The 24,563-nt window shown below is 43.0% G+C and overlaps 1 protein-coding gene and 1 non-coding gene across 2 annotated transcripts; one reads left to right on the top strand and one right to left on the bottom strand.

The window, feature by feature from the left end:
* Positions 1 to 11,226: 11,226 nt before the first annotated feature.
* LOC123113597 (calcium-dependent protein kinase 11) lies at positions 11,227 to 17,508 on the top strand. The gene is made up of 8 exons (XM_044534892.1): positions 11,227 to 12,261; positions 13,150 to 13,293; positions 13,395 to 13,547; positions 13,652 to 13,767; positions 13,848 to 14,015; positions 14,576 to 14,800; positions 14,873 to 15,001; positions 16,861 to 17,508. The coding sequence occupies exons 1-7, from the start codon at positions 11,430 to 11,432 to the stop codon at positions 14,993 to 14,995; spliced, it is 1,761 nt and encodes a 586-aa protein (XP_044390827.1). The 5' UTR covers positions 11,227 to 11,429; the 3' UTR covers positions 14,996 to 15,001; positions 16,861 to 17,508.
* A 287-nt stretch (positions 17,509 to 17,795) lies between these two features.
* Positions 17,796 to 17,867, bottom strand: TRNAC-GCA (transfer RNA cysteine (anticodon GCA)). The gene has a single exon. It is a non-coding gene; the product is annotated as a tRNA-Cys (tRNA).
* Between the last annotated feature and the right edge of the window lie 6,696 nt (positions 17,868 to 24,563).

The raw sequence follows: 24,563 nt of genomic DNA, 5'->3' as shown, positions 1-24,563 counted from the left end.
CCACTCTGACCACAAAGGTGCTACTGAATACTCCCTTCGTCTAGAGATATTTGTCGAAGAAATGGATAAAAATAGGTGTATCTGGAACTTAAATACGTCCAGATACATTCATCCCTGCGATAAGTATTTCTGGACAGAGAGAGTATTTAAGCGCGAAAGACTATAACAACATTCAAAAGGGTTGAGATTTTAGAATAAATATTTTAGAAACATTTCTTCACAAGTTCAAAAAATTCGAAATGCCACAAATATTTTCTTACAATCTAAGCTTATTCTCGAAAAAAATGTGAAAAAAATTTCTAATCCGAATTTAGAAAAAATGGACATTTTTTTACAAACCCTAACAGTTTTCTAAAACGTGAATTTTTTTGGAAAATTAGAAACTTTTCTGACATTGTGTTTTTTTTTGAATAACAAGAAGCATTTTCCGAAATTCTTGAACATTTTTTGAAGCCCAAACATTTTCCTGAAAATTGTGAGCAAATTTTGGAAATGAGAACATATTTTGAAAATCCTGTACATTTTTTGAAACATAAACATTTTATGAATGACATTCTAAACATATTTTGATAAAGAGAACATTTTTTTAAAACATGAACATAACAAAGATAACATTTTTTTAAAACATGAACATAACAAAGATTTGAAAACGAGAACATTTTTTAAATATTTTTTAAATTGTGATCAAAATTTAAAGCAAGAACAATTTTTGAAATTCCTGAAAGACGTTTTGAAACATGAACATTTTTTGAAATTGTGAATAAAATTTGAAAACCGGAATCTTTAATGAAATTCCTGAACATTTTTTTAAAGCATGAACGTAACTAATATTTGAAAATGAGAACATTATTTTGAATTTAGTGAACATTTTTTAAATTGTGAAAAAAAGAACAAGAACATTTTTTGAAATTCCTGAAAGACTTTTTAAAAAATGAACATTTTTTGAAATTGTGAACAAAATTGGAAAATGGGAGCATTTTATGAAATTCCTGAACACTTTTTCAAAACATGAACGTAACAAATATTTGAAATGAGAACATTTTTTCAATTTATGGAACATTTTTTTGAAACACAAACAGTTTCTTAAATATTGAACAAAAATTAAAACAAGAATATTTTTTGAAATTCCTGAAAGTCTTTTTGAAACACGAACATTTTTTTTGAAATTGTGAAGAAAATTTGAAAGCAGGAACATTTTATGAAATTCCTGAACAATTTTTCAAAACATGAACATAACAAGTATTTGAAAACGAGAACAATTTTTTGAATTTACCACACATTTTTTAAATCGTGAACAAAACTTAAAAGAAGAACATTTTTTAAATTCTTGAAAGACTTTTTGAAACATGAACATTTTTTGAAATTATGAAGAATGTTTGAAAATGGGAACATTTTTTGAAATTTCTGAACATTTTCTAAAGTTGAGAGAAAATTTTGAAAAGAAGAATATTTTAATAAATTTGAATAAATATTTGAAATTTTTAAATAAAAGAAACATGAAAAGAGAAAAACGGAAGAGCAAAGAAAAGAAAAGAAAACAGAAAAATAAAAGAAAATTTTAAATGAAAAATAAAAAGAAATAGAAAAAGAAAAGAAACAAAAAGGAAAAAAAGGAAATGGAAAAAACCGGCTGGGAACCACCTAGAAGATTCCTGATTTTCCTGCGGTCTTCCTTAGCTTTTCGATCAAAAAAATTGAAAAGAAAATTGCGCAAAAAAACATGTTTTTTTTACTTTGGCGAGAGTCATGGTTTTGCTTTCGCGGGAGTCACGGCCGTGCCTCTCGGAAACGAAAAAAACGCATTTTTTGTTTTTTTTTCCTTTCGTGGGAGTCACGGTTTTGCTTCCGCGAGAGGGATGGTTTTGCTTTTGCGAGTGTCACGGCCGTGCCTCTCAGAAACGAAAAAAAATGTATTTTCTGTTCTTTTCGCGAGAGTCACGGTTTTGCTTCCGCGAGAGTCACGACCGTGCCTCTTGGAAACGAAAAAAAAATGAGTTTTTTGTTTTTCTTTTCTTTCGCGAGAGTCATGGTTTTGCTTCCGCGAGAGTGATGGTTGTGCTTTCGCGAGAGTCACGGTCGTGCCTCCTCGGAAACGGAAAAAAACGCGTTTTCTTTTTTTTTTCCTTCCGCGAGAGTCATGGTTTTGCTTTCGCGAGAGGCACGGTTGTGATTTCGTGAGAGGCACGAGCATGCCTCTTTCGGAAAGGGAAAAATCCCGTTCTCCCGGTTCGGTTTTTTCGTCCGGTTTTTCCATGAAAAAAGTTCATCGAAACCTATCAACATGGTATCTAGTTTTGAAGATCTCGACGCGAGGAATCTAATGGCGAAAGCGGTTCGAGATTTGGACGCACGGTTTAAAAGATAAAATGTTTTGAATAAACGAATCTACGAAAAAATGAAAAACTTCCAGGTTGCGACGAGTGACGCACATGCAGCGCGCCACTCGTCACAACCTGGGGAGGTTGAAATGATCTTCACAACGAGTACTCCTCTCAATTAGTAATTTCGGCGGCCACCACCTCGCCCCTCCGCATGGGCCGGCTCTGCTAATTCTGAACATTCACTACGCTTTTAGCGGACCAGAAAACATAACTACTCTAATATAGGCCATTAGATCTTGATGGTTCTCACACACATACAGGAGACAACTCGATCGACCATGTCCACTCTATTTTATCACAATAAAAAAAAACATGTGTTCCCCGCAAAAAATGTTGTTTAGCTATTGTTTTCAAAAGGGTGGAGTGTACGGGAAAATTTCTTTGAAATACAGTGCAAGAGATTTTTAGGAAATTTCTTGTTAGATCTAATGCTACGAATCAAACACCCCATGCATAAAAAATGATTATAATCCTCCAAAAAAATTATAAGAACTTATTTTTTATGAATACGCAAAGCTTGCATATATTTTCATTGATAGAAGGGAATGAAATGGGTATAAAGAGAAGGTACAACACATGACATGAACGAATGAAGGCGTAAAGATGGTGCCTAGAGCAGAAGGATAAGAGATGCTCGATCCAAACAGGAGATATAACACAACTAAACCCACGAAGTCACGATCTAGAGGGGCAGGGAGCACGAGAAGTCCAACATCACCAAAACCAACACTCGGGTCGCCGCGAGCGAGCAAGATAGTAGCGTCATGAAGGAAAACGACGTCGTGATGTCGTCGTCATCCGCTCCGAGAACCGGGCATAGTGTTTTCCCCGAGCTCGAAGATACGCAGGAGTAGGCTATGGTAGCAGCACCCCGTGGGTGTCGCCGCTGCCAGCACCGACAAGCTGGACAAAGATTTCGCCTTGGCCAACGCCTGAGCAATCCCAAAGCCTCCGGGTCCGGAGTCGGAGATGAGGAGTCCCCCGTTGGTCGAAACCGCCATGACAGAAAACCACCACGCAGGGAGGGCTGCCCTAGGCGTAGGAACTGAGAGCATCTCTAGCAGACCCCGTATATTGTTCCGACCCACAAAATAACCGCCAAAATATGGGTCCGCACAAAAAAAAGCTGCCCGATCGGACCCGCAAACGCGTCGGGTCCGTAACTATTTTTGCGGGGCGCGGCAAAATTCCCACCCCAACCTGCAAAAATGCAGGTTATCTCCCTCGCCCCGTCGGTGCCCTGTATATAGCGGGAGCGGTTGGTCGAGGGAGGGGGGTTGCCACTTCCACTAGTAGAAAAAGGGGCAAATCTGAGACACATTAGTGTCGGTTTGATTTTGAGTCGGCACTAATGTGTCCATTAGTGCCGGTTCCAAAGGGTAGCCGGTCGCTCACATTAGTACCGGTTCATGACGAACCTTTAGCACCGGTTCGTGCCACGAACCGGTACTAAAGATGATGGTGGCAGGATGTTGTCAGTTTGGGGCCCCTCCAGCACCTTTAGTACCGGTTCGTGGCACAAACCGGTACTAAAGGTCGACGTACATAAACCCTTCGTCCATCCGAGCTCGCTCTGTTCTTCCCCTTTCTCCTCACTTCCTCTGTTCTTCTCCTCTCTTCCTCGAGCTCCTCACAAATTTTGCCCAAAATTTGTCAAGATTTGAAGGCCCCCATCCATTCAAATGATCAAAAAGGTTAGCAACTTTGTCCTTTCAACTCTCATTGCTAGATTAGCTCTTGCAATGCTTTGTATAGTGATTAATTTGGGAGGAATTATATGTGCTAGTATTTGATTTATATGCAATTTGAGGTCAAAAATAACACTTAGTTTGCATATGTAGGTGTGGTTTACTTAGTGCCTTCTAAATCTCCGTCGTAACCACCATTGATCGCCCGCACCGTCCCATCACCGGCACCACCTTGTGGTGAGGCTCTTGTTCATGAATGTTTTACATTACCAAATTGATGTTTGTGTGATTTGGATATATAGTTACTCGTATAATTATCTTACATGTACGTTGTTTGTTATACATAGTGCCATGGTTTTGATATCCGTCCCCGTCGGCCCTCATCCTTGTTATGATTCGGATGTGGTATATTCTCTTTTAAAACTAGTTGTTGCATTTCGCGTTTATGACAAATTATGCCCATCAAGTTGACATGGATATTTTTATCTAGGAGGTATGTGAACCGGAAATTCCAACCGACCCTATTGTCGAGAGGTTAAATTTAGTTGAAAGATAAAACGAGTATTTGAAAAAAAAATGAAAAGAATTGAGGGGGAGAAGATGGAATTGGAGTTGCATGTTGCCGATGTCGTCGATGATCACAAGATCAAGATGGAGAAAATGAGGTTGAAGATTAGAAAGATTAGAAAATATGCCATTGATAGTGTGGCTTGGTATCATTATGATGTTGGATCAATTGTTACCTTAGTTGCGATCTTGATCGCATTTGTTGTTGCATTTAAATTCTTTAGCTAGAGAGTTATTTGTATGTTGCATTTAATTAAGTGTTGTATATGAACTTTATGTATGAACTTTATGTATGAACTTGTATTAATTTAGTCTATTCGGTGTTGTGTAATGAAGATGAGCCAACAATGGATGTATGATGACCGATGCTCTCCCGAGTTCATTAATGGCGTGCATACTTTTCTGCTTGCCGCTGAGGCAAACAAGCGGGCGGATGGTTTTATGCCTTGTCCATGTGCTGGTTGTAAGAATGGTCACAATTACTCTACGTCAAGAACCATTCACGTCCACCTATTTGAGTATGGTTTCATGCCCCACTATAATGTTTGGATCAAGCACGGAGAAATAGGGGTTATGATGGAAGACAATGAAGAAGAAGAGGACGACGACGGCTATCCTAGTCATGGGTTCCCTGAATATGATGATACAACAATGGGGGAAGAAGCTGAGCCGGCAATGCGGGAAGAAGCTGAAGAAAAGGCATCAGATGAGCCCGCTGATGATCTAGGTCAGGCCATTGCCGATGCAAAGAGAAACTGCGCAGGTGATTTGGAGAAGAAGAAGTTGCAGCGCATGTTAGAGGATCACAAGAAATTGTTGTACCCGAATTGCGAAGCTGACAAAAAAAAGTTGGGCACCACACTGGAATTGCTGCAATGGAAGGCAGAGAATGGTGTATCTGACAAGGGATTTGGAAAGTTGCTGGTAATGATAAAGAATATGCTTCCAAAGGACAACGAATTGTCCAAGAGTACGTATGAAGCAAAGAAGGTTGTCTGCCCTTTAGGGTTAGAGGTGCAAAAGATACATGCATGCCCTAATGACTGCATCCTCTACCATGGTGAGTACAAGGATTTGAATGCTTGCCCGGTATGCGGTGCATTGCATTATAAGATCAGTCGCGATGACCCTGGTGATGTCGAGGGCGAGCGCCTCAGGAAGAATATTCCTGCCAAGGTGATGTGGTATGCTCCTATAATATCATGGTTGAAACGTTTGTTCCAAAACAAAGAGCATGCGGAGGCGATGCGGTGGCACGGAGAAGACTGTAAGAAAGACGGAAAGTTGAGAGTACCCGCTGACGGTTCGCAGTGGAGAAAAATCGAGAGAAAGTACTGAGAGGAGTTTGCAGGTGACCCAAGGAACGTATGGTTTGGTTTAAGCGCAGATGGCATTAATCCTTTTGGGGAGCAGAGCAGCAACCATAGCACCTGGCCTGTGACTCTATGTTTGTATAACCTTCCTCCTTGAATGTGCATGAAGCGGAAGTTCATTATGATGCCAGTGCTCATCCAAGGCCCTAAGCAACCCGGCAACGATATTGATGTGTACCTAAGGCCATTAGTTGAAGAACTATTACAGCTGTGGAATGGAACAGTTGTACGTGCGTGGGATGAGCACGGACAGGAAAAATTTGACCTAAAGGCGTTGCTGTTCGTGACCATCAATGATTGGCCTGCTCTCAGTAACCTTTCAGGACAGAGAAACAAGGGATACTGTGGATGCACGCACTGTTTGGATGATACCGATAGTATATATTTGGATAGTTGTATGAAGAATGTGTACCTGGGACACTGTCGATATCTTCCGAAAAGGCATCCCGTAAGAAAGAAAGGCAAGCATTTCAAAGGTGAGGCGGATCACCGGACGAAGCCTCGCCACCGTACTGGTGCTGATGTACATGATATGGTCAAGGATTTGAAGGTAATCTTTGGAAAGGGTCCTGGTGGACAACCTGTTTCGAAGGACGCTGATGGATGCGCACCCATATGGAAGAAAAAAATCTATATTTTGGGACCTGCCATATTGGAAAGACCTAGAGGTCCGCTCCGCAATCGACGTGATGCACGTGACGAAGAATCTTTGTGCGACCCTGCTTGGCTTTTTGGGCGTGTATGGGAAGACAAAAGATACACCAGATGCATGGGAGGACCAGCAACGTATGCACGGAAAAGACGACATACATCAGGGTCAGGCCAGCTACGCTCTTACCAAATAAGAGAAGGAAATCTTCTTTGAATGCCTGCTCAGCATGAAGGTACCGTCTGACTTCTCGACAAATATAAAGGGAATAATAAATATGGCAGAGAAAAAGTTTCAGAGCCTAAAGTCTCATGACTGCCACGTGATTATGACGCAACTCCTTCCGGTTGCATTGAGGGGGCTTCTATCGGAAAACGTTCGATTAGCCATTGTGAAGCTATGTGCATTCCTCAATGCAATCTCTCGGAAGGTAATCGATCCAGAAATCATACCAAGGTTACAGAATGATTTGGTGCAATGTCTTGTCAGTTTCGAGTTGGTGTTCCCACCATCCTTCTTCAACATCATGGCGCACGTCCTAGTTCACCTTTGCGAAGAGATTAACATTTTGGGTCATGTATTTCTACACAATATGTTCCCCTTTGAGAGGTTCATGGGAGTCTTGAAGAAATATGTTCATAACCGTGCTAGGCCAGAAGGAAGCATCTCGAAGGGCCATGAAAATGAGGAGGTCATTGAGTTTTGTATTGACTTTATTCCTGACCTTAAGCCGATTGGTGTTCCTGAATTGCGGCATAAGGGCAGACTGGATGGAAAAGGCGCGTTAGGAGGGTATCAAATAATATGTATGGACGGGCATTCTCTCAATGAAGCACACTACACAGTTCTACAGAATTCCGCCTTGGTGGCTCCGTATATGGAGGAACACAAAAAATTTCTACACTCCAAACACCCGAAGAAGTCTGACAACTGGATTACACGTGAACAAACGAGGACTTTCGCCGGTTGGTTGCAGAAACGTGCCCTGAATGATGGCGATATTCAAAATGACCTGTACTCGTTGTCCCAGTTACCATCTTCGAATATAATGACTTTCAAAGGGTACCAGATAAATGGGAATACATTTTACACGATCGCCCAAGATAAGAAGAGCACCAACCAAAACAGTGGTGTCCGCTTGGATGCAACAACCAACACGGGAAAGGAAACATATTATGGTTACATAGAGGACATATGGGAACTTAACTATGGAGGTGATTTGAAGGTCCCTTTGTTTCGGTGCAAATGGGTCAATATGACACGAGGCGGGGTAACGGAAGCACAGTACGGAATAACAATAGTGGATCTCAACAATCTTGCGTATGCAGACGAACCATTCGTCCTAGCCAATGATGTGGCGCAGGTTTTTTATGTGAAAGACATGTCTACCAGCCCGAGAAAAAGAAAAGATAAGAAAGCGAATGGATCATACAACGAGTCAAAGCGCCACATAGTTCTTTCAGGAAAAAGAAACATCGTGGGAGTGGATGACAAGACAGACATGTCAGAAGATTATGAAAAGTTTGATGAAATTGCTCCATCCACAGTGAATATTGACCCGAGCATCCAGTTAAATGATGAAGATTTTCCATGGCTACGGCGCAAAGGGACACACGCGAAGAAAAAGTTTCACACCCAAAGATCTGGGATGTGATCGGCTTCACTATCATCACTTTCTTCTGTGTTTCACACCCAGGAGGGAATCTCTGTAATAGTTAGGGTAGTTGTGTGTTTTGGCATTTGAAACGCGAAAATTTTTTATGTGCAAACAAATTCTTTCATGCATTTACTGATTTTTTCCAGCTAAATGACCCTGAAATTGAAAAGCATTTCAAATGAACTCAGAAAAGGTTGAAAGTTGGCATGGTATCATAATTTCATCCAAATAGCATGTGCAAAAAAGTAGAGAGGGTTACGGCAAAGACTGGATGCACTTCGTGTACAAAATGGAGGGCCTGGCTCGTGCCACGTGGTGGCTCTTTAACGCCGGTTCGTGACGAACCGGTACTAAAGGGGGGGACCTTTAGTCCCCACTCTTTAGTGCCGGTTGGTGAACCGGCACTAAAGGCCGTAACGAACCGACACTAAAGGCCGGTTCTGCACTAGTGTTCCTCCGGCCATACCAGCCGGCGGGCCGCCACACGCTCGAGATTGTCCTCCACCACTTTCTCCTGCCTCAGCCGGCCGAAAAGTTGCAGATTGGCGGTTGTTTGTCGCGGCCGTCGGATTTAGTGTTTTTGGCCACTGGTGGCTGCGCCAAGCCATGGTTTGGCCGTGGAGCACCCCGCACAGCCCCGGCAAAGCCCCAGCGCCCCATGCAGGTACTGGTTCATCCTCTAGCCGCCGTCGTCGGTTTACCGGCAAGGACTCGGTCGGCCGACGGCCGGGCTCGACGCTTGCGCAACGGCTCGCCGATGCTGCTCATGCAGTGTGATGACCGCACGCAGACAGTGCCGTGACTAACATTTAGCACGCCGCAACACCCCGGATGGGTATTCTTCAAATGCAAAAACGACGAAATATGTTCTTGTTTTCATTTGGCTTTGTCAACCTATTCAGTTCAATTTCGGTAGCTTATTGAGATGGTCATGTGTGTAGGAAGGTGGATGCTCATTTCGGTATTGGGAAGAAGAATAAATCGATTTATTGATAGGAAGAAACTTAATAGATGCTCATGCACTTTGTTGGTAGAACTGAGGCTAATGATGCAGCTACATGTGCAATTAGAGAAGAAACTAGAGGGGAAGCAACATCTACTTTATAATCAAGAAGAAGAATGAGGAATGCAAGATCAAGAATCCGCAGATCAATAATGAAGGCATGAAGAAGATGTTGGTCCAAGTAGTGGTAACAGCTATTGAAGTTGGATATCTTCTAAAATGCCTAATTGCGGTTCTTGTTTTTTTTGTCTTACTGTTCTAGCAAAGATTTGATGAATTCTTATCCAATGACTTTGAAGAAAATAAAGAAGTAAAGAAATGTGTTTTCATGCCCGAAATTGAAATGCAAATTACCGATTTACGACCCGGATATGAGGTGCAGTCATCCAGTGAAAATCGGCGGAAACCATCCAGTGAAATATTTTGAGAACCTCAAGGGACAATGGCAAAGAACTTGTTCCAGGTGTCAAGTCTAAAGAAGGGCAGCTCCGTAATTTAATTTCTGAAAGGGCGGTAGCAGCTCGTAATCCCCCCAATGATCTAAGACACCAGCACGAGCTGATGCGCAAGTCCTGAAGTTTTGTCAACTGTTGGAGAACATCTTCAGATGGCAGCGTAGTTAAAGTCATAATCTCTTCCAAAGACAAACGTCTCAGCAAAGTGAGACCATCCAGGCAAACAGCTAATGCCCCATCTGTAACGATGCATGACGAAAGATCAAGCCGAGAAAGCCCTGATGGTGGTACCAGTGGCAGGCCTATGTTCCTTTTATAAATGAGTCTTACCCTCTCCACATGGAAACATATCCATGCCTTAATGATATCCTCTTTTACAAATACTTCATCCACCTCCCTTTCTAGAGCACTTTCAATGGTTTGAAGATGAGAAATATTAGCATCCATCAATGTCATAAACCACTTGAGAGATGAATGTTCCGACAATAGTACTTTCCTGATTTTGGATCCCGTATCCACCTCCCACAAGGAAGAAAGCCGTGACTCCAAGTTGTCTATCATCATGGTGTTCTCCCTTTGGTCATTTTGTTCTAGCTCATTGTTAGAAATAAACATAAGCAACATGCATTTCTCAATCTTCAACTCTTCAAGCCTGGTTGGAAGAAAAGGCAGTGTCTTCAGGTTTGGGACATTCTTGAGATGAAGTGAGGAGCAATTCCCAAGGAGAGCAGCATTGGATGGTAGTATTTCTAAGGCACTGCAATCAACAAGCGCAAGTGCCTCCAAATTGTGGAAATAAGAATTGTCAAGTAACCAGTCTGGATATTTTGCATATCCATAACCTTTTATAGTAAGGCCCGTAATTTGAGGCAGTGGCATCAGACCTTCCAGAGTTTCCAAATGTAAACTATCATGTGCAGTCATGTCATGTATGTCACTCCATTTAAGGTGCAAGTTCTCAATATGCCTTTTCTCATGTAGCTTTGCTTCTAAGGCTTGATCCTTTCCAATGACATTCTCAAGATTTTTTATACTTAAACTGCCTCCAAGGTCATTCATATCTTTTAGTTGCTGCACCTCATAGCCCATTTGCTTTTGCACGGGAAATGTGTTTTCGTAGCTTCGCTTCTACGAACTATAAACTCATTTTGCGGATCGACATTTATACGGGGCCTGTTAGAGATGTTGTGACACCAGGCAAGGCGTGGAGATGTACAAGGACGAAGAGGCGGTGAGTTTCATCACAGATACCTTGCAAAAATTATGTGCCCGTGCTGCGTTAGTTTAGGGTCCGTTTATATATACAGGTTTATTTTTTATTAGTAAAGCAAAACCGATTATTTAGGCGTTGGGAAGGAAATAGGCTTGGATCCGCATCCCGCCCGTCCGTCCAAAGCTCCCGCCACCCTCCCTTGCCCACTGACAACCAGTCCTACAGGGCAGCAACCGGCCAGGCCCACACGGCAGTCGCACAGACCTGCCCGCTGGGCCCACCACATTTGGTTCTCGCTCCGTCCGTTCTTTCCCTCCCCTTCTCTCTCTCCGCGCCTCTCCGATCCAAGCGAGCAACCGCCCGCGCCCTCGCGGCCCCTCCACCGCTCGTCTCCAATGCCACCGTCGCCGCCGCCGCGGCCGTCCCCGTAGGGTCTCCCGGCGATGGGGAACAGCTGCGCCGGCTCCGGCCCCAACGGCGCCGGCCGCAGCGGCTTCCTCGCCTCCGTCGCCATCTGGCGCGCGAAGCCCGCCGAGCAGGCGCCGGCCGCCGACACCCCCCCGGCGTCCACCTCCGAGCAGAAGGCGCCCGATCCCGTCACCATACCCCCAGGCGAGCACTCCTCCTCGCATGGCGGCGCGCGCTCCTCCGACCCGCCGCCCCCCAAGCGCGCCGAGACGCAGCGGCAGATGTCGATGGCCCCCACGGCCAAGAAGCCCGTGCCCAAGGTCAAGCGCGTCCAGAGCGCCGGCCTCCAGGCCGACTCCGTCCTCAAGCGCGACGTCAACACCGCCAAACTCAAGGACCTCTACACCATCGGCAAGAAGCTGGGGCAGGGCCAGTTCGGCACCACCTACCTCTGCGTCGAGAAGGCCACGGGGAAGGAGTACGCCTGCAAGTCCATCGCCAAGCGGAAGCTGCTCACCGACGAGGACGTCGAGGACGTGCGCCGCGAGATCCAGATCATGCACCACCTGGCCGGGCACAGCAGCGTCGTCTCCATCGTCGGCGCCTACGAGGACGCCGTCGCCGTGCAGCTTGTCATGGAGCTCTGCGCCGGCGGCGAGCTGTTCGACAGAATCATCCAGAGGGGGCACTACTCCGAGAAGGCCGCGGCGCAGCTCACCAGGGTGATCGTCGGCGTCATCGAGGCGTGCCACTCGCTCGGCGTCATGCACAGGGATCTCAAGCCGGAGAATTTCTTGTTCATCAATACTCAGGAGGACTCGCCGCTCAAGGCCATTGATTTCGGGCTCTCCATCTTCTTCACGCCAGGTATGGTCGCCTCAAACAATGCAACGCAACGCTGTGTATTTCATGATGTATGTTTCGATGGTGCGATTCCCTCACTTGGTCGTCGAATTTACAATTGATTTAGCGTAATGTGGATTGTTTATGCGAAAATTGCCATCTGCAAACATCGGCTCTGTATCGTAATGGAAAGGTAAAATAGATGATAGCTTGGCCTCTTGTTGTGCACGGGCTGTCATTGCTGCCGTACGTTAGCATCATTGCCTAATCAGGATGTAATAATCTATTTACGTTTTTCTGCCGATTCCTTTAAAAAATGGACGCTTGTAACCATGATTTTATTATAGAATAGTCAGTGTTCATGCCATTTTCCTAAAAAACTGACTCCGAAATCCAAATTCACCGCTCTGCCACGATGCAAGTTGTTCGCTGGGTTTTCTCTGCACAACTGACAATTCGCATTCGAGATTTTGGTAGTACAGTCCAATTCTACAGCAAATATTTATTGTTTTCTACTACTGTACTAAACATTTCAAACTTAAAGCATTTTGAAGTGCCTGATAACAACCGTAGATCATTTTTTTTAAAATTAATTGAAGGTTGCTCCTTGGCCCACCGGGTGCACATAAGACAACCTGATTAGGATGAAAAAAATTCTTCATTGCCAGTTTCTTTCTGAGGCGTGAAATAGCAACTTAAGTAGATTTGCACCTGCAGATCCTCACCGCTTTTCTTAGAGACAGGGCTACTAGATATGAAAAGTGTGGTAGCTGTTATCTGTGTTCTGTCCCTGAATTACTAGCTACAGAGAACGAACCATATTGATGTGCGATGATGCTCTTACACTCTACCAAATTATTTCCAAACGCTATTTTATTTTTGTTCTGACGCATAATGTAATTGATTGTGCAGGTCAGATGTTTACAGATGTAGTTGGAAGTCCATACTATGTTGCACCTGAGGTTCTTCTAAAGAACTATGGGCGTGAAGTTGACGTCTGGAGTGCTGGTGTAATAATCTATATCTTGTTGAGTGGGGTTCCTCCATTCTGGGATGGTGAGGTTATGTGTAACTGTTTTAGTAAAATGCTGCATTACGATTTTGCGTAATGTATGCAAGCTGCATCCGACTGATTATGAATGTGGTTTTTCGAGCAGAAAGTGAACAAGGGATATTTGAACAAGTTTTGAAAGGTGAGCTAGACTTTACAACTGATCCCTGGCCTAGTATCTCAGAGAGTGCGAAGGATTTGGTCAGGAAAATGCTTAATCGTGATCCAAAGAAGAGATTGACTGCCCACGAAGCGCTATGTGAGTAGTATGGTAGTGCAGCTATAAGTATAAGTCGGCACTCAATAAATAAGTGCTCGCCGCTACTTTATATAAATGTCCTCTAATCACCCGTCTTGTGCTAGGTCACCCTTGGGTTTGTGTTGATGGAGTTGCTCCTGATAAACCTCTTGATTCTGCTGTTCTAAGTCGGTTAAAACAATTTTCTGCAATGAACAAACTAAAGAAAATGGCCCTTAGGGTGAGTATTGGTATTAAATTTGTAATTGGTGTTATACAATCTGTATTCGTGTTGATGTTCTATTCTACATACAATTGTAGGTTATTGCCGAGAGTTTATCTGAAGAAGAGATTGCAGGATTGAAAGAAATGTTTAAAATGCTAGACACTGATAACAGCGGTCATATCACGTTGGAGGAGCTAAAAACTGGCTTGCGGCGAGTCGGTGCTACTCTGATGGACTCAGAAATTGATGCTTTAATGGAAGCAGTAAGTATTTTAAGATGATCTCTGTACATTTGTTCCTCAAGTACACAAAAACTTTTTACCACTGTTCAAAAAAATTGTTCCTCACCTGGACAATCTCCTTACTCTTCAATTGAGGTTAAATAAATTTCTACATTTTAGTATGCTGAAAATAAATAAATAAAATTGCGAGTAATGCCTACATACCCCCTTTAATTTTTTGTGGTGGAGATAGGAACTTTTTGAAGTTTGGGCAAGCACCACTTGGCCAAGAATCCTGTGCCTTAATCCTACTCAGTAGGCAGTGGCTACTCCATCTGATGCCCACGCTGCCCAAACGCCATCTTTATCTCACTTGAAAAATATTTTTTTGTTAAACCCGCTTCATTTGGAACCGTCTGCCAGCTTAAGAGTATCATTTTGCGTAGGCGGAAAACAACTGTTGTTAGGAGGCTTACTGTATTTTCAGATACCCAATAGTTGTGAAAGTTTATCAAGTAGTTACGGTTACTCTTATAATGATACTGTTTTCGTTTTTGACTCTGCTCCAAATGATATTCAAGCTCATTTCATGAAAATGTCAGGCGGATATTGACAATAGTGGTACCATTGATTATGGGGAGTTCATTGCTGCAACTATGCATATGAACAAAGTTGACAAGGACGATAAGCTCTTTGCAGCCTTCCAATACTTTGATAAAGACGGCAGTGGTTACATTACTCAAGATGAGCTCCAAAAGGCATGCGAGGAGTTTGGTATTGGAGATACCCGTATTGAAGATATTATCGGAGATGTCGATAAGGACAATGTAAGTAGATTCATTGTTCAGGTTTTAAATTGCCAACAAGAGTTTTGTCTAATTGTCCACCACCTTTTGCAGGATGGGAAGATCGACTACAATGAGTTTGTCGAAATGATGCAGAAAGGAAATAATCCACTGTGTAGAAAGGGACAGCAAAGCAATGTGAACTTTGGTCTTGGAGATGCACTGAAGCTTCGGTAAACTAAGGTAACATATGGGTGCCTTCCCTACTGATTGATAATATTAGATATTCTTCCCAAGTTAAAATCGTATGACTTTCCTTTGCCTTACCAGAGTTAGATGAGTTGTTTCAGTCTATGCTCAGTTATCTGTATGATAGGATATAATCATATGACTGATAGCATAACACTCATCCAGTTATTTGGATTATATTGATGTATCATGCGTCGACACTAGTACAGTTCAAATACAAACCATGGGAAGACAAAATTGCCAGTGAACTAATTGTGATGATTGTGGTAGACTATTTGCGTGGTGAATGTTATGCAGATCCTCCATAAGAATATGTGTTAAAATAAGCACTTCCAACTGCAGTAGCCCAAAGCCCAAAACTCTGAAGTCCATTCTGAATCCTGAACTACTGAGCTTCGTCCGACTTGAACCCTAAACGATGAAACCATCTCTATTATATCCTGAACTTTCTAAAACCATTTAAAACCTAGACGGTTTTGAAAAGTGGTTTTGTATTTCAGCCTTTAAGAAAACGTGAAGAAAAAAATCATGGATGTAGGGAATGCTATTATTTATGTCATGTTGGTTGATGATTATTTTTCTTTCTTACTTTAAGCTTCTGCGCAACAGTTAATTGTTTTAATATTTTTATAGAACCTCGGAATATGAAACCACCGTCGAAACACTAACATGGTTATTTAGGGTGGTTTCACATTTTCTAAGTTTTGGAAATGTAAAAAGATTGTCTTTGTTAAAAGTTGGGAACCTGCAAAAGGTTATTAAAAAAGTATGACAATTTGTCTTTTGTACAAAAAAAGAAGAGAAGACAAATATATCTATCTTTGCTATTTTTGCACATGACACAAATAGGCACATTTTTTTTGTGAATTGCAGGTTATAAATTACTAGCATTCTCTACGTCTGTTAAAAAATACGTTTTTTAGAACACCTAAATACAAAACCAAGCTACGGCTGAACTTCAACAATTCTAGAAAGTTTACACTTTAATAAGGATGGTTTAATTCAGGGTTCAAACTGGACTTGACACCATAGTTCAGGGTTTAAAGTGGACTTCTTTCTACGTATTTGAGAAATAAGACGAATAAAAAAGGGTTTTGGACTTCTGAAAGAAAATGGCACACATTCAGTCCATTTCCACATTCAGATAGGTTATTAATGCCTTCAGGCCATCATTACATGATGAAGCAACAGGCTGCAACTTCCACTATGTGGTAAAGTTACGAGCAATTCATTTCACAGGTCTTGAATTCTACAATCATACAAAGCCACCAGATTTTTACAGGCATACATATTCGTAATGATGAATAAATTAAGGTTCATTCTTCCGTTAAAAAAAGAAGATAAACTCCTTAAGGAGTATGTATCCAAGAAAGCAGAGCAATAAATAAGTGGCGAGGAGTAAACTGTTTTGACATGAAATCCGTTTGAGCGACAACTAATATGGATTGGAGGGAGTACAGAAAATCATAATAAGCTTGGTATCCTTGATAAGCTGCTTTGGCTTTCTTAATAAATGTGCATTTTATGTGATTTCTTTGTACTAAGTGAAATAAGTATGTGTCAATCAGAACTGTCGTTTCTGTTCAGGTAAAATGAGATTCAAGCAACCCCACCACAAAAAAAAAGAGATTCAAGTACAACCAAAACCAATACTTGCTAAACTAAAATAGTTTCTGCATTCTTGTCCTAGTTGGGTACCGGCTTACTCCATTTTCAGGTCGTAGATATAAGTTCCTCATGCGCACAGATACCTTCAGACTTCAGTTGTTAAAATGGAGGTGGTGAAGGCTGTGCAACTGTGACCCAGCAGCTCTGCAGATGTGCTCACTGTTTTTGTTCTGGTTCCTCTACAGGAGTAGCTAACCAAAAATGCCATTCAGCGACCCACAAAAGATAACCCAGCAGCAGAGTAGCTCCCACGGCTTGTTGCGCACAGGCAGGGATTCAGATGATCAGATATCAAGATTCCATGGCACCTCGGTCCGAGTTTTGGTGGGTCGGGTCTATGAACTCTTAAGGCTGAAGGGGCAGAGTACCGAAAGCCTCTCACAGGAGCTGACATTAGGGTGTCCCCAACATGACATCGTATGATATGATTCTCTTAATTAATTTACATCCGCAAGAGCATCAGCCGGTAAGAAATGCTCGGCGAAACCGCCATGTACACGTGTTGTAAGTAAAGCGTGAGAGTTGAGTAGGAGAGGTGTCCTTTTCTTCTTCTTCAGTTTTTCCCCTCGTTCTGAAACCAGCGGCAGGGAGACCCTAAGCCATGGGAGAAAGTGGAAACTCCAGCTGCTACCTTTGATTCTCTTCATCTGTATTACTGGATAGCTGCTTAGTACGTCTTGGCTTTTGTAAAGGGTAGGTGCTTGTCTCCGTGTGTGTGTGTGTGTTGTAGGCAAAATGAAATGTCTGACCAATGAAAACCGATTCTCCTGCTATTATTGTCCGTTTTTCGGCGTTGTAAGAACAGTGGTGGCACGGACTAATTAAAGCCTGATGATGATGATGATGATGATGATGAGCTTGTGACCTATTGGTCTGTCAATTGCTCTGGCTGAGTATCTTTGCCGACCATCCTTGGTCGCTGTCGCTGCCGGCCAGGCTTAATGTTACTGATTCTCTTCTGAAGGTGTCGTTTTAGCTGATGTAGGAAAATGGTAGAGCAGTGGGCAATGGTATATGCCGTATTGCAGTCAGCCAACCCACAGTCCAAGACTCCCAAGGTCCAAAACTGCGGTTAAGAGCACTGGGAGCAAAAAAAGGATAAAATAAAAAAAGTACAGAAAGGGCCCAACCGGGTTCGAACCGGTGAACTATTGATCTGCAGTCAATTGCTCTACCACTGAGCTATGGACCCTTTAATGTCTGTTCACAAGGAAGATACTATATGTTCATATATTAACTCGTACAAATTGTACTTTGAAAGAGACCACGAGGTACTTCGCCATGGTGGCACGAAAACAAGTTATGATTGTGAAAAAGAACATTTGGACGATCTGCATTATAATCAAACATACTCCAAAGATAAACTCAATTCAAAACACATCCCGAGACCATGCAAAAAAACATCTCCCAAGAAAAAAGTCTGAAGCTAATGGTGACTTTATTTTCTCTTGCTCTCTGTGCTGGTATTTGCACTGAAACTTATCTTTTTTGTTGCAATCATTGAATCAAATTTCAATTTGGAAATTTATATTTTATGGCACCATTGATAAAACTTGTGACAATTCTAAACCTAATGGTGATTAAACATACATCGATAAAACTTGTGACAATTCTAAGGTGTTCTCACTAGAAAACGTTTGCTTCTAGACCCGGAGAAGGTAAAAATTGGCAGCAGTTAGAGGATCGATTGAAGAGTCCCTTACCGTGAAACCCTAGTCACCACAGATGATCCAACAACAAGAGCAAGTAAGCACCCCAGATTTCATTGTTGACGTGGTTCCCTCAGGGGGGGAAACCTGGGACCTTTTCTTCACATGCATTCAGTATTCTAGACTAGATGTCTTAGTTTGGTCGTTGGATGTACATGGCTTCGGCTTCGGCAGTGTCGATGGTGGTGGTGAATAAGTTTCCTCCAAATCTCTCATAGAACTGATGACTCTATTGGCTATTGGTGTTGGATCTGGGAGCCAGTGTCTAAGTTTTCTCGGGTCCTTCATTTCTGTGCAGGCACTTCATGCGTCCTTGTGTTGGTGTCAAGGTAATGTTTTGTTCTTCCTGCTCATTGCGGCGGTGATGCTGCATGCAACCAACGTCATCGACAACGGAAGGCCATCCCTTGGCCATGGGGTTGATGTCACCTCACTCGTTTTTTGTGGCAATGATGAGAAGATGATCTCCGTTTCTCCCCTTGGGGTGTCTCCCTGTCGCGACAGGCCATTCTTTGGTGGTTTGTGGCCCCTCTCCGCCGCAACGACGTTATCTTTACGGTCATTGCAAAGCTGGCAAAATTTTGTTCGGGAGATGGTACGGCTCCGAGATTTCTGGTCTACAAGGCTTCTATGGTAATGGCTTCTTCTCCGGGGTGTTGGTACAAGTGAATCTTAGCACGGCGACTTCCCTCGCAAGATACAATGTCAGCCGGCTCCTACGATGGAGCGGCATCAGCGACGCACCTTCAATTCGTTCTAAAGATTGAGTTTGTTTGGCTCAATGAGAACCATGTTGTAATTTCCTTGTTTTGGGGATATCTTGTATTGTTGAACGCTTCTAATATAAATCCATTGCCTTATTCACACACACACACACACACACACACACACACAAAAATAAAGGATTAGTCGATGGAAAGGTTTCTTTCATCCTATTGTTGGCTTTAAATAGATTAATTTGTAGATTTATACTTGTATGGAAGTGTATCGGCTTTATCTTCATGAGATCTTTTTGGCATAAAGAACAATGTGACATTATTGCACAAATTGCTAAAGAAGCATCATTTAGAACATGGTTGGCAGGTTGGGGATACCAACCTTTGATTATTGCTACGTGAGGAGGGAGAGCACACACTAGGTGTAGACGTAGCACATGTCGCGTGTCATCCATTGCCAATTGATTAGGACACTTCCCCTGTTAGATAACCCTTTGTACATTTTTCCTTTAATAATGGCTAAAGTATCTTATTATTTAGTACTCTCTCCGTCCCAAAATAAGTGTCTTAAATTTGTATCAACTTTAATACAAAGTTGTACTAAACTTGAGACACTTATTTTAGGACGGAGGAAGTGGTACTTATTTAAAGGCGAGATGTATTTCTTAAACCAAAATGTCACTACAATGACCATGTTTCTCCACACCTCGGAACAACACATCACCCTCTACTTGTGCAAAACTTAGCAAGTCCGGCAATCTTTTGTTCGTAGGATAGGAATATAGTAAGAATAAAAAACCCATAGAAAACGAGATGCCATATATCTCAATTCATATGAGGAAAGAGATGCCACTTGATTCATAGGATATGAACTTTCATTGGGTCTAGACTAATATTTTTACTCCATTGAAATGTGAATGATTTTTTTTTCTTGAACACGGTGCAATCACAAATGCTCACATACACGCACATACACTCAATCATATGAATTCACACACACCCTACCCTTATGAGAACCTCATCCGGCGTCGCATCTTAAGATTGACGAAGTCACCACAGCCGCCTCGTATTCGATGGGAATGCCTCCCCCCACTGAACAAACATCAGCAGCAAACCTGGAACAAATCTAGGAAAATATGAGCACTAGTGCCAATTTCAGGACTTGAACCCTGGTGGGTTGGTTCCACCACAAAGAATCTAACCATCTGAGCTACGCCAATTCGTATGAATGATTGGTTCCTATCCTAGATAAGAATAGGAAGCCATTCTTACAAACCAAAGAGTTTCAGAGTTCCAAAGGATTTTTTTTGTACGAAATTCTTGTGTAAAAAAAATATGTTTTGAGATTACAAGATATGTCTTGTTGTTCTGAGTAGTGTTGGGCTGTCACAAGATCTCTGGGAATTTCGATAATGGGTTCCCTCGCGTGAGTGGACACCATGGTGTTTTTATGTGGGGTACTTAAGAGCACAGTTGAAAGATTGGTCATCAGGATGCTGAGCTACATGCCTAGGTTGAAAATCAACGATCTAGTCTTTGTTGGTCGAACCTGCCAACGATACACTCCCATCGTTATCTTATTAAAGGTGTTATCTTACTCTCGTTCCATATAGGCATAGAACCATTTAAGGTTGCATTGGATTGCTAGTTTCAAAAGGTTTGTTGCTCTACTTCCACACTAAAAGAGCAAGGTAGTCCCTTCCATTGTTAGGAGGGTGAGGGCAAAAGGGTTGGGGGAGGGTCAGGTCTGTGGCAATGGTGGTCTCACCATTTGAGTTGACTCGGGCATCTCAAAAGGCACTTTTTGGGGTGAGCAGTTCCATAATTGTCCATATCCTGGAGTCATGAATCCTTTCATAAAATTTCATTCTTCCCAACATCTTTTGAGGACCATAAACCATGGTCATGATCCAAAAATGAAACATCGTGGTGCCCTGTAGCATGTCATGAACAATTCAAATGCAAAACCAGATATACAAGCATAATTCTTGAAGCTATGACACCAAATGAGGATTTGACATTCCTATTTTGGGTTGCCGGGATCTCACAATAACGTCATTGTGTAGCAGATCTCACTTGTTTCCAAAGCTAGCAAAATGGGAAGCACCACAAGTGAATTTTGGGGTCAATGGTAATCGGTACGACATGGGTTATTATCTTGCCAATGTCATATATCCTTCGTGGTCTACATTTGTGAAGACGATATCAAACCGTCAAGGAAATAAGAAATTTTGGTAGCTATCAAGAAGTATGTAGGAAGGATGTCGAGTGAGCATTCAGAGTGTTGCAAGTTTGATTTGCTATTGTCCATGGCCTGACAAGATTTCGGTGATAAAAGATTTAATGGCACATTATGACATCGTGTGTGATCATGCACACTATGATCATAGAAGACGGGCAAGGTTAGCCAGATGACTTGCCGTGTGAGAATGAGGGAAAGAAAATTTACATAGCTCTTGTGAACCCTATCTTTTTTTGCGGGAGCTCTTGTGAACTCTCTCAGGAATGAACAACCCCTCTAGAGGTTTCTTCAAGTGCATCGACAGTAGGCGACAGACTGGAGACCGTGCGGGGCATGCACAACTTCATGATGACCTTATTGAGCACTTGTGGAAGTTGCATGGCGTTGAACTTATCCATGTTTACTTTGAATGCATTTCGACCATTTATTATGTGTAATTTCAATTCCAATTCAAAATTTGTGAGTTAAGGTTTTAAAATTGTGATGAATATGTGTGTTTGAGACAGAAATATTTGAGTTATTTTGATGGTCAAATGGTTTTGTCTATGTATGTACTATGTATGCACCAGCGAAGAGAGAAACAGACAAAAAAAACAGATTATATGAGGAGGATTATAGGGAAATTGCTAAAGCCACACACCTTTGAAAACCCAAGGGATTTGCACCATAGATCGTAAAAATCCAATGGAAGTTCACCGCTAATGGATGCTACTCTGTCGCCACAACATACAAGATGCAATTTGCGGGATTGATCAAATCTGAGATGCCTACTATGGTTTGGAAGATATGGGCACCTCTGGATGCCAAGTTCTTCTCCCGGGTGATACAACAAGATAGAATGACGGCAGGTAGGTTGATTCGCAGAGGTTGGCCAAACTGCAGTCCTTGCCAAGTTTGCGAGTGCGAACCGAAAACAGCGGCCCACCTTATGTTCTAGTGCCGCTGTACGATCTGGGTCTGGAACTTGATCTACGACAGAATTGGATGGCAGTCCAAGACGCTCTCTTGGAGCGACCTGCACACTATTAAGCAATGGTGGAACTCAAGCGAAGGGCAACCAGGATACAACATAAAGGCAATCAACTCTATACAAATGCTCCTCTATTGGGAGATATGAAACAAAAGGGATGTTGTTTTCTGTAACAAGGCCTCCTTGCCCACTCAGGTGGTGGTGACAATCATGGATGAGGCGAAGATTTGGGTGTTAGAATGGGCCTGGCCCATTAACTAATTCTGGAACCTCAAATAATGGCCCATGAATAAAATAGCAAGTAGTGGCTCTAAATTTAGTCTCACCCCGGAAGTTGAGAAAGAGTCGGACCTCTTTATATAGTGGGTTCTCTCCACCACTCTAAGGGAAGACCACACACGCGCACTCGCTCGACTGGCCTGGCCCGGGGCGGCGCGTACATGCGACATGCGCGTGAATGGTCCGCCGAAATCCGGTCCATTGCCTTGCCTAATATATATATACAGCTCAAGTTCACCATCATGGGTCGTCTTCCGTCCAAGTCAGGCGGTGCTACTCATTGTCGCCAACATCGTCATCAACACCGTCACACCGTCACTCCTACAACAACTAACGAACAATATGTCCTTCGTGATCTGTTTATGTCTCTCTCTGAAGTTGTTGTGCCATGTGAGATGCTACTCTGCATGTTTTACCGTTCATCTAGTTTGCTAGATCATTGCATGCTAGTCTCCGTTCTAGTTATGAATTATTTAATGGAATTAATCATGAATTTGCCTAATATTCCTAACATTGGGTAGTCGCTGGGGCTTGATTTTTGGGTAACGTTTTACCGGGAGAGTGATCTGTTCTAGTCGGGTCTGCGTGGCCTTGTACTCGCCATTCTTGTTTAATCTTTAATGATATAAGGCAAAGCTTTTGCCTCCGTTTAAATAAAAACCCTTAAAAAAACCAATCAGTATATCAAAAGAGCCTCTAAACGTACTTATAGGGATGCTGGAGATGCTATAAAGAGGACCAACAGATGTGAGGACAGAAACCCATTTGATCGATAGAAATATCACGCACGTTCCAAAACAGGCATGATTTTCTCATCACCGTGATTTGGCGAACATCACAGATATACTACTATCGATTCTCCTCGCACGATGTCCCACCAGCAGCCCACGCACGTAGTAAACCAAGCAAGCAACTGAGCAAGAATGGCATGTCCATGTGCATGCGCAGGTGGTGCCCAGCTCAACACAACCAACAAACCCACGCACACGTGCGTGCGCCCGCCCCAACATGAAAAAGAAATGTGTTAGATAGAAAAAAGAAGACGAAAAAGAAATGTGAGCAGAGAATGAGAGGCCGCGTACTTAATTGGTCAAGCCCGTCCCCGTCTCGACCGACGGAAGCCAGGCGTAGACGTGCGAGCCGAATCCACCGACACCGACCGACGCCTCCGTCCACCCGCGCTCGCCCGCGACACCGTACCGGACGCCCCAGCCCGCAGGGCCGTAACAAATCAACGCGGCAGCGCATCCGCTCGGCTGTAACAGAGACGAACGACCCGGCGCCTGCCTGCCATCCATCCGTCGCCGTGCCGTGCCCGCGCCGGATCGCTGGTCAGCCAGTAACAAATTCCGGCTGGTACCCACCGGCTTTTCCTCGTCTTTCTTCCCTTACCTTGCGTACGCAGGTGGCACACTGGCACAGGACTTGGCTTCAGAGGGGACGTGTGTGTATACATACATTTCTTCAGAGTAGGTTTGTTTGTACTAGTATGTAATTGCACGTTGATCACACGATTCAAAGACCTGAATGGAGCACCACGATGCTTATGTTCGTACGCGAGAACAGACGGGTTCCTTGGGAAGAAATGAAGTGAGTTGCGTGAAATTCTTACGTCTCAGACGTGTTCATAGAATCATACTCTACTGTACACTAACTAAGGGGCCCCATCAATCAACATAACTACTCCCTCTGTAAACTAATATAAGAGTGTTTAGATAACTAAAATGGTAATCTAAACGCTTTTATATTAGTTTACGGAGGGAGTAACAAGTACCCGCCCAAAAGACAACACAAATGCACATCATGTAACAGTAGGGAGGAAGAAAAGACACGTACTGGTCGAATCGAACCCGGAGCTGGGGAACATGGCTGGCGGGCAAGCCTCTGCTTGGCGTGGAGAGCAACCCACGTCAAGCAAAAGACGCCGACGCCGACGCGCCAAACAAACTATCCAAAAAGAGAAAACCCTACA

The sequence above is a fragment of the Triticum aestivum genome, chromosome 5B (assembly GCF_018294505.1).
Source record: "Triticum aestivum cultivar Chinese Spring chromosome 5B, IWGSC CS RefSeq v2.1, whole genome shotgun sequence".
NCBI classification, from domain to species: domain Eukaryota; kingdom Viridiplantae; phylum Streptophyta; class Magnoliopsida; order Poales; family Poaceae; genus Triticum; species Triticum aestivum.
The sequence above is the reverse complement of the archived record's forward strand: the minus strand, read 5'-3'. Positions and strand labels throughout refer to the sequence as shown.

Bases quoted from the DNA above. Each gene is read 5' to 3' on its own strand.
- LOC123113597 (XM_044534892.1), top strand. From the start codon at position 11,430: ATGGGGAACAGCTGCGCCGGCTCCGGCCCCAACGGCGCCGGCCGCAGC. The intron at 13,548-13,651 runs GTGAGTAGTATG...GTCTTGTGCTAG, and splicing joins GACTGCCCACGAAGCGCTAT to GTCACCCTTGGGTTTGTGTT. The intron at 13,768-13,847 runs GTGAGTATTGGT...ATACAATTGTAG, and splicing joins TAAAGAAAATGGCCCTTAGG to GTTATTGCCGAGAGTTTATC.